Source organism: Brassica oleracea, chromosome C3 (genome assembly GCF_000695525.1).
Source record: "Brassica oleracea var. oleracea cultivar TO1000 chromosome C3, BOL, whole genome shotgun sequence".
Taxonomy (NCBI): Eukaryota; Viridiplantae; Streptophyta; class Magnoliopsida; order Brassicales; family Brassicaceae; genus Brassica; species Brassica oleracea.
Genome location: NC_027750.1, coordinates 29,068,418 through 29,078,895, shown reverse-complemented (window position 1 = coordinate 29,078,895; position 10,478 = coordinate 29,068,418). Strand labels below are relative to the sequence as shown.

At 40.5% G+C, this 10,478-nt stretch overlaps 1 protein-coding gene across 1 annotated transcript in view; it reads left to right on the top strand.

Moving 5' to 3' along the window:
• Window positions 1-1,730: 1,730 nt before the first annotated feature.
• LOC106330324 (4-coumarate--CoA ligase 4-like) overlaps window positions 1,731-10,478 on the top strand; it is a 16,407-nt gene continuing 7,659 nt past the window's right edge. Inside the window, exons 1-2 of the mRNA XM_013768812.1 lie at window positions 1,731-2,472; window positions 2,937-3,152. Coding sequence (XP_013624266.1) covers window positions 2,020-2,472; window positions 2,937-3,152 — 669 coding nt within the window. The 5' untranslated portion in view covers window positions 1,731-2,019. The remainder of the gene's footprint in view (window positions 2,473-2,936; window positions 3,153-10,478) is intronic.

Genomic DNA, 10,478 nt, shown 5'->3' with positions numbered 1-10,478 from the left:
TCCTACGGTTGGCGAAGCATCCAGTTTGGCAAGGAACTGCTACAACAGGGCATTAGAAAACGGTTGGGCAATGGAAATTCCATCTCGGTGTGGGTAGATGAATGGATAGAAGGTGAAGTGAGAAGAAGGCCTCTAATGAAGAATATTTTTGTTGATCTAATGCTCAAGGTTAATGATCTCATCGATGCTAATAACAACTGTTGGAAGGTGGAGACCCTCAGAGAGTTGTTTTTTGAGGAGGATGTTGACAGAATCATCAAGATGAAGATTGTGTCCAATCACGATGATTTCTGGGTATGGGTTCATAACAAGAATGGCAGTTATTCAGTGAAGTCGGGGTATTGGTTCATTAATAGGCTGAGGAAAAACAAATTAGTTAGAGAGGCTGAGGCAAGACCTTCCCTAAATGATCTTAAGGGAGCGGTGTGGAAGATCAAAACAGCTCCAAAAATTAAAACTTTCTTCTGGAAAGCTTTAAGCAATGCAATTCCAGTTGGGGAGCTGCTGGTACTGAAGGGCGTCAGATTGGTTCCGTGTTGTCAAGCTTGTGGTTTCAATGATGAATCTATTAACCATATTTTGTTTGACTGCTCCATTGCTAGACAAATTTGGGCTTTAGCAAGTGTGCCATCACCTATGAACGGCTTCGATAAGGTATCTCACTTCTCCAACTTGCATTATGTTATGAGCCTGTTATCCAACAACAATGTGGCTGAGGAAATAAGGAATATGATCCCTTGGATAGTGTGGTATTTATGGAAAACTAGAAATGGGATCATCTTTGAAGGAAAGGCCTTTGTGGCACATGATGTGGTGAGTAAAATCTCGGAGGAAGCTGAGTTTTGGTGGATGGCGCAGAAGCTGGAGAAAGAGAAAGAAGAGGAGGAGAGGAAGAACAGAAAGATGGTGCAGAAGCGTTGGGAAAGACCCTGTGCAGGATGGTTAAAGTGCAACATTGGGGTTGATTTTGACAAACAAAATTCAAGAAGTGGAGGAGCTTGGGTGGTGAGAAACGAGATGGGCAAAGTGTTGTTACATAGTCGTCAAGTTTTTTGCAACATTGATTCTCTGGATGAAGCTAAATTTCAAGGTCTGCTATGGACCCTTGACAGTCTCTGTTCTCATCGTCTTAACAAGGTTATGATTGCAATCGATGATGACACTTTGACGAAAGTAATTTTAAGACCAAAGGCATGGCCAAGCTTCAGGGCTCAATATATGGAGATTGAGAGAAGACTGAGAAGAATGGAATGGTGGAGGATGGTGAAAGAAGAAAGATCAACTAACAGAGGGGCTTTTCTTATAGCTCAGAGTGCAGCAAGGGGTGGTTTCATCCAATCGTATGTGGCAATTGGTGGCCCTTTTTGGCTGAGTCAGCTTTTTGAGAATAAGGAAGTTCTCCATGTTATTAGCTGACTTTGGTCAGGATTATGGTGGCCTATTTTGGGTACAAATGCTTTTGAATTTTGGTTGTTGGCTTGTAGTATAAAGCTTTGGTGTTTGTTTAGCTTCTGTGGTCGGAAGTATTATGGGTGTTTTCTTTAATTTTGTTTCATGGCTTTTGTATAAGAACGTTGATGTGGTTGACCGTTTTTTAATATAATAGATGACAAAAAAAAAAAAATGACAGTTGATTATGCAGCTCATGTTGCACGTTCAAGTCCATATTATTTAATATACATGATAATGTCCTATGTACATGTTGAATTATTGCCATTTGACCCCTTTTTTTCTGAAACACAACTTTTTCATTAACTTAAAGATAGGTGGGAGCATTAAAGTCTTCCCGAACAACTACAGCATTCTTTGCTATCAAGTCTGCAAACTACATTTTGATCACGAGGGATCCAATAGAAAGAGAAATCATCACTGCAAGAGAAATCATCAAACCTGACGGACCTGCATTATTGAGTTATCATCTGCAGAGTTGCAAAACCTTGGAGAGTTTTTTAAACCCTTAAGCAAACAATACGTTTTGAAAAGAAGTCTTCTGTTGTGAAGTAGAAACCTCCACACAAGATGTTGTCCCGACAACAAGACACGCTTTTTCTTACAAAGAAGTTAGATCAAGAACCTTGTCAAGACATCATTTTTAGGTCTAAACTTGCTGATATCGTCATCCCAAATCACCTTCCTCTCACTGATTACGTCTTTCAGAGATTCTCCGGCAACGGCGATGGGGATTCCACCGCCACATGTCTCATCGACAGTGCCACCGGCCGTATCTTTACCTACGCCAATGTACAAATCAATTCACAGCGAGTCGCAGTTGGCATCCACAGGCTAGGGATCCGCCAACGTGACACCGTGATGCTCCTTCTCCCGAATTCACCGGAGTTTGCTTTCTCCTTCCTTGCTGTGGCTTACCTCGGAGCCGTCACCACCACCGCCAATCCGTTATACACGCAGGCTGAGATCGCAAGACAGGCAAACGCCTCCGCCACGAAGATGATCATTACGAAGCAATGTTACGTCTAGGCCTGGGCATTTCGGGTATCGGTTCGGTTCGGTTCGGGTATTTCGGGTTTTGGGTAGTTCGGATAGGGGCTAGAGGATCCATTTAGTATTTAACTTATTTTCGGTTCGGTTCGGTTCGGATAGTTTCGGGTTCGGTTCGGTTCGGATAGTAAATGTAGGAACCAGAAAATATCCGGAAAAAGTTCGGTTCTCATTTGGATCCGGTTCGGGTTCGGATAGTTCGGGTAGTTCGGATAATTTGGATAAAATATCGGTTATTTAGGGTAAAATATCAAATAATTAGGATGATTTAGATACTTTTAATAGAATTTTAAATTAAAAATATATATTTAGTGATGTTATATGTATATATAATTAATATTTTTATATATTCGGGTACCCGTTCGGTTCTCGGTTCGGTTCCGGTTCGGTTCGGTTATTTCGGATATAAAAATATAGGAACCGTTTGGGTATTTGAGGGTATTAGTCCGGTTCTGGTGATGGAGCTGATTCAGAGGTACAAAGTCACGGTGGTTCCGGTGGCTCCTTCGGTGGTTTTGGCGTTTGTTAAGTCTCAAGAAACGGAGAGATATGACCTGAGTTCCGTGAGGATGATGATTTCAGGCGCGGCTACGCTTAGGAAGGAGCTTGAAGAAGCCGTGCTCCCCAAGTTTCCCAATGCCATATTTGGTCAGGTTAGATTGGGTTACTTTCTTTACAAGTTAAGTTCCTCACTTTCACGGAAATTTAGTTACTTTCTTTACAAGTTAAAGTGCAAGAAATAGGAATATTGTGAAAGTTGGGAAAGTTTCTCTGTTCTATTGATTATCGATACAAAGCCATATATAGGACAGTCTGTTTAAAAATGAGTATAATCTTCCTATATTACAGGAACTGATTCAAACAGAATAAGAATATCTTTGGATATATTCTTTCACCCTCCCTCAGTGTAAGCGTTGATGTCTTTGACGGTTAGACTGGACCGAAAAGCGATGAAAAGTGAGGAAGGTAGGCCCTTCGTGAATATGTCGGCATATTGATGAGCCGATGGTACATGAAGGACTCTGACTTGTCCTATGGCTACTTTCTCCCGAACGAAGTGAAGATCAAGTTCAACATGTTTTGTTCGTTGATGCTTGACGGGGTTGGATGATAAGTAGACTGAGCTGATGTTATCACAGAAGACTAGTGTTGCTTTGGAAACAGGTTGATGGAGTTCAAGGAGTAGATTGCGAATCCAACATGATTCTGCAACCGTGTTAGCCACGCCACGATACTCTGCCTCTGCGCTGGATCGTGAGACTGTTTGCTGTCGTTTAGAAGACCAGGAGATCAGGTTGTCACCAATGTATACGCAGTATCCTGAAGTTGATCTTCTTGTGTCTGGACAGCCAGCCCAGTCTGCATCAGAGTATGCTGTTATGGCGTTGGAGGAAGACTTGTACATCTGGAGTCCGAAGGCTGCGGTTCCCTGGACATAGCGTATGATTCTTTTCAGGGCATGGAGGTGAGATTGACGAGGGTCGTGCATGAACAAGCAGACTTGTTGTACTTCATACGCAATGTCAGGTCTGGTAAACGTCAAGTACTGCAATGCACCCGCAAGACTCCTGTATTGTTTTGGATCTGCTATCTTATCTTCTGCTTCAGCCGCTAGCTTGGAGTTTACGTCTGCTGGTGTTGACAGTGGCTTGCAGTCTTTCATGCCAGCACGTTGTATGATATCCAACGCGTATTGTTTTTGCGATAGGAAGATCCCCGCTTTGTTGTGATCAACTTTAATGCCTAGAAAGTAACCAAGCGTACCCATGTCTGTCATCGGGAATTCAGATTTCAGCTTCATTGTGATGTTGTGTAGGAGCTGTTTGCTTGATCCTGTTAAGATGATGTCGTCAACATATAATAACAGATAGGCTAGTTGACCTTGTTGCTTGTAGACAAAGAGCGAGGCATCAGACTTGGTGGTGACGAATCCCAGTTGTTGTAGGTAGGTGCTGAAGCGAGAATTCCAGGCCATGGGTGCTTGCTTGAGGCCGTACAAGGCTTTCTCGAGTTTGCAGACGTAATGTGGGTGATCTTTGTCAACGAATCCAGGCGGTTGATGCATGTATATGTCCTCTGAGATAGTTCCATGTAAGAAAGCGTTCTTAACATCCAGTTGCTTCATCTCCCAACCATTTCTTAGTGCAATGTCTAACACTGATCTTATTGTTGCCGGTTTCACAACAGGGCTGAAGGTCTCATCATAGTCTATTCCTTCTTCTTGCGTCTTTCCATTGGCAACCAAGCGAGATTTGTGGCTCTTTAGGTTTCCATCTGCATCATATTTGTACTTGTACAACCATATAGAGTTAATCACATTAGCATTGTATGGTTTTGGAACTAACCTCCATGTCTTATTTTTAATTTGAGCACTGTACTCTTCAGTCATTGAGGGGTTCCAATTTGGATCAAGAAGGGCTTTTTGTGGTGAAGATGGAAGCCGAGATATTGAGGAGGTCAAGAGGGAAAATATCTTTTTAGGTTTGACAATACCTGCTTGACCTCTTGTAGTCATTCTCGTTGGAGCAGCAGTGACAGGCAGAACATTTGGAGGTGGAGATACAGTGTTTGGCACCTGTGTTTCAGAAGTAGCCGCTGGAGCAACAGGGTTGTCCATTGGTGGAGGAGTTGAGTTGATAAGAATAGATCGAAACAGAGGAGAAATGGTATCTGTACCTTCCAAGAAGTGATATGGTTTCGTACTCGGAGTATGAATTTGAGCACAAGGGAAGGTAGATTCATCGAAGACAACATGTCGAGATAGGAAGATGCGCTTGGTTTTGAGATCAAGGCATCGATATCCTCTGTGGTTGGTTGGATAGCCAAGGAAAAGACAAGGTGTTGATCTAGGTGAAAGCTTTGAGAGATTGGAGTAATTGACATTGGGAAAGCACAGGCATCCGAATACACGAAGGTGTGTGTACGTAGGAGTGTTACCAAAGAGAAGCAAATGAGGACTTTTGTGATCAATAGCTGAAGAAGGCAAAATGTTCAAAATATGAGCAGCAGCATGAAGTGCTTCGGCCCAGAAGGTAGGAGACATTTTAGCTTGAAACAAGAGACATCGAATAGCATTGTTGATGGTTCTTATCATTCTCTCAGCCTTTCCATTTTGTTGAGAGGTGTGAGGACAAGAGAACCTGAAAACAATTCCCTGTTCAGAGAAGAATTGTAAGAATTGTTTGTTATTATACTCACCACCATTATCACACTGAAGAGCTTTTATAGTAGTTTTAAACTGGTTTTTGACATACGAATGGAAGTGTAAAAATTTGGAAAACACTTCACTCTTTCGACGTAGAGGATAAACCCATAAGTAGTGACTGAAATCGTCAAGAAAGAGTACGTAATACTTGATACCGCTCATGCTCGGAACAGGTGAAGTCCAAAGATCTGAATGAATTAGATCAAATGGCATAATGCTTTTGTTATTTGAAACTGAAAAAGGAAGTTTGATGTGTTTACCCAACTGACAAGCATGACACAAAGGTGTGGTGTCTTTATTACAAGATAAAAGAGATGAAGAAACAAGAGATTTCAAAGTTTCATTATTAGCATGAGCGAGTCGCTTGTGCCACAAGGAAGGTGGTTCAGCGATAAAAGCAGAGTGGTGATGAGTCGGAAGATCCGGTGGAATGGGATAGAGGTCACCGGAGCTGTCACTGCGGAGGAGTGTTTTCCGAGACTGAAGATCCTTCACAGTAAAACCAAAAGGATCAAATTCCACGGTACACCAGTTATCTTTCGTGAATTTACGAACAGATATGAGATTCTTAACAATTTTCGGAGCAACAAGAACATTTTTAAGAGCAAGAGGACGAGTGTCCGATGAGATCAGGGTGTTACCCGAATATTGAATGGGAATGGTTGAACCGTTTCCTACAACAGCTGAGTTTCCAGTGTTCAATTTAAAAACAGATTGAAGGTTACCTGCCGTGGAGGCAAGATGAGAGGATGCCCCTGAGTCCATGTACCAGTTCGCAGATGGTTCTGTTAGCGACATGGTGTTGAACGCTTCTGCAAAGTCTCTCGTTGGTTGATACATGTTGTCAACCATGTTCCCCTCATGCTGTTGTTGTCGCGGTGTGAATTGACGTTGTTGCGGTCCTGCTGAGTAGTTGTTCCATTGAGGTGGAAACTGTTGTTGCCACTGATTGTATGGACCGTTCCAGTTGTTGTACGGCATCGCGTTCCAGTTGCCATAATAGGCTCTCTGCTGGTTGTTGTTGTATCTTCCTCTTCCTCTGCCTCCGCGACGATTGCCTCTGTTGTTTTGTCGTGGATGTTGTCGTTGGTTCTCCGTGGGTTTTGTTTCACTTACTGCAGCAATCAGAGCAGTTGATGACGATGGCGTGTCAGTGTGTGTTGCTGATGCGCGATGTGGCTTCTTCAGTCTGGTCTCCTCCAGCTCAAGCATATTGCGAGCTTCTTCAAAGGTCGGAAATGGTTTTTGATGTTTGATGACATTGATAATATTATCAAACTTCTCATTTAACCCATTGAGCATGTACATGACAAGGGTTCTATCAGTCACTGGAGCTTCAACATTCTCCAGAAGATCCGCGATGGACTTAAGACCTTGAGAGTAATCTCGAACGGTCTTGTCACCAATATCCTGAGTACGCAGGTCATTATCAAGTTGGATTGCTCGTGACTCTTTGTTGTTACGGAACTGGTTTTCTATGCGGAGCCAGACTTCTCTCGCAGATCCACCCGTTTTGAAAGAGGACTTGAACAGTGGTGGAGCCAAGGTTCCGTAGATCCAAAGCTTAACCAAGCCGTCGCGTTTCTTCCATTGAATGTCGTCGTCGTCGGTTGGAGTGGCAGTGCCGTCAACATGTCCGAGCACATCGAACGTGAGACAGTGAGTGAGGAAGAGCTCCCTCCAGGCGTCGTAATTGAAGACATCCAGATCCAATACCAAAGGTATGTGATGTTTGATATTTGTTACCCCAAAAGCTCTTTCAACGTTTGCCATGAAGACAGATTGAAGAAGAAGAAGCAGTTGGTGGATAACGTAAAAAAAAAAAAAATCAGAGTGATGGATCAGAAATGCTCCGATACCATGAAAGTTGGGAAAGTTTCTCTGTTCTATTGATTATCGATACAAAGCCATATATAGGACAGTCTGTTTACAAATGAGTATAATCTTCCTATATTACAGGAACTGATTCAAACAGAATAAGAATATCTTTGGATATATTCTTTCATATTGATACTGAATAAAGTTAGCGGTGAGTAAATTTACTAGAAAAAAATGGATTTGATTGGATTATTTATAATTCGTTTTTGTACGTAGGACTTACCGTGGCATTTGTTGTCATCTTATTATAGTCAACTAAGCAGGAATAGTTAGCACAAAATTATAGTCAAGTGGAGTTTTTATGTATAGATACTCCAACAATGAGTGTGGTTGCCAGGTTGGTTTGTGAAGATTTTATTCTGATTGTCTTGTTGGTTTGATATAATATTTGTATAGAGATATTCATGAACTGTGGAATTGTTTGATTTAAAAGAAAAGTTTATTTAAATAGAGATTTATTTTAAAACCGCGTACATCCAACAATGGCTCATCGTGTGAAACGTGTTACAAAACAAACCTATATTTTTTGAAATAAAATTTATTCACCTCACAGTTTAGATTATCCACGAAAATGCTTTTAATTTTTGTTTTCTGAAAATGACATTTTTACTCTCTCAACCTCATCATCTTCAAGTATTTACAAGATTGTCATTGCCATCAATACACCAACCACCATGAACAACCAATTTGAAACTCTTAATGCAACTCTAATCGATTTTCACTTCTTTTTTTTAATTCTTATGAACTAAAAACAACATCTCTTTCACTTTCTCACTATATTCATCCAAAAAAACCCAAGATTTTGATTCTAAATTTTTTATGGTTCATATAGCCATTGAAGCTTACGATTTTTGGTGGATCACTTTTGTTTGAGATTCTGGATGCTTTGAGATAGGGATGAGCACTTTACCCGATATCCAAAGCCGCACCCGAACCCGATCCAAAAAATTCGAACAGAAATCCGAACCGAAATCAGAACCGAAGTAGCAAAATATCCGAACGGGTATTGAATTAGGAGAGATTGGATATCCGAACCCGAACGGGTAATTTTCGAACCCGAATGGATATCCGAAGATAACCGAACATATGTATAATTAACCATATATTTCTAGTTTACATATCTCATTTTATATAAAATATTTATATTAATACTACACATAGTTTAAGTTCATATGATATACATAGAATTACGGAGAAAATGATTTGCTACTCACTTAAAATGCATGTCAAACTTTTTATTTCAAGAATTAACAAAAAGTTACATCCAAAATTTAAAAACAATAACCAAATTAATGTCTTTTTTTAGTTTCAAAATGTTATGTCCAAATCTATTAACCATTCAATCTACTAAAAATAAAAAAATAGTTAAGTGAAAGTTATATTTTTAAATATAAGAAATTTGAGAAATGAAAAATTTAATATTTTTTTTCAAAATCTAGATAACCGAACACGATCTGAAATAACTGAACCCGAACTAAAAATACCCGAACCCGACCCGAAGTACATAAATACCCAAACGGATTCTATACCTCTATGCTGAAATATCCGAAAATCCGAAATACCCGATCTGAACCCGAACGGGTACCCGAACGCCCACCCCTACTTTGAGAAGACTTATGTGTGCTAAACAAGTTATCTCACTGGTTGAAACTATGAAATCAGTTTTTTTTTCCAGATATGTTCGCCCAGACGACTTCCAGGTAAGTCTTCCAGTTGTAGACGACTTACATGGAAGTCTCCTGGTCAATGCAGAGTCTGGTTTTGCAAGTGACTTTTAAATGTGTTTTTAGAGACGACTTACATGGAAGTCGTCCATCTTTGTTTGTTAAAAAAAAATCGAGATGACTTCCATGTAAGTCGTCTAAGGTAAATGAGTTAGTTTTGCATTTGACCGGATTGTGTCAGAAAATTTGATTTTTTCTGGACAATTTACCCATAAGTCCTCCAATAGAATATTAAAAAATCAATATTATGTTATACCTATACGACTTCCATTTAACTCATCTCAGGTTAGTTTTGCAATTGAAAAATAAAAAAAAAATACTTTTTTTCTAGACGACTTACACGGAAGTGGTCCGTTAAACGACTTACACGAAAGTTGTCCGTTAGACGTCTTACACGAAAGTCGTCCATGATTTTATTCTGAGATTCTTGTCAAACCTTGCTTATCTTAGACGATGAAGGACCCTAAGATCGGTTCACTCGAATGGATCAGATTTGGATATGAACTCCGGATGTAGAACTGAATGGATTGAAGGGTCGCACGAAGGTTGCGGAAAGGCCTTCGATATTCCCGACTCCAAATGGTGCTTGATATGACTCACAAGACCACCAAGTGAATGATCTCTCGTCGTTGCTTGATATGACTCACAAGGCCAACGATTTGAGGAAGTGTTTACTTGGATATGACTCACCAAGAAACAAGACAAGTTCTTAAACGAAGAACAAAGAGTTTAACTCAAAAGCTTTTGACAAAATCGATTTCTGATTTATTAAAAAGAAAGAGTTTCGTACTTATAGAGTTTTGTAGATCTAGGAATTAAATAGAAAAGTAGATCTAGATCTAGATCTAGTCAATACACGGAAATAAAGAGAGAAGACTAGACAAGGTGACTGTTCGGCTTCTGTCCAGATTTGTTGTATCCTGAAGCATGAACCGCGGTAAGGAGAACGACGGATGTGGGACTGTCCGTATGAATCACCATGTCCGGATCATGAACCAGACTGGACCAAAAGGGTCGATTAGTCCATCTGTACGGTCGTCGGTACGTGCAGTATGAGCTAATCGAGCCAAAAGAGAGAAATCTCGATCATTTTGTGAAACCTCATGATCCAAGTCAAGTCTGACATGATCTTTCTCAAGTCTGGCATGATCTTTCTCAAGTCTGGCATGATC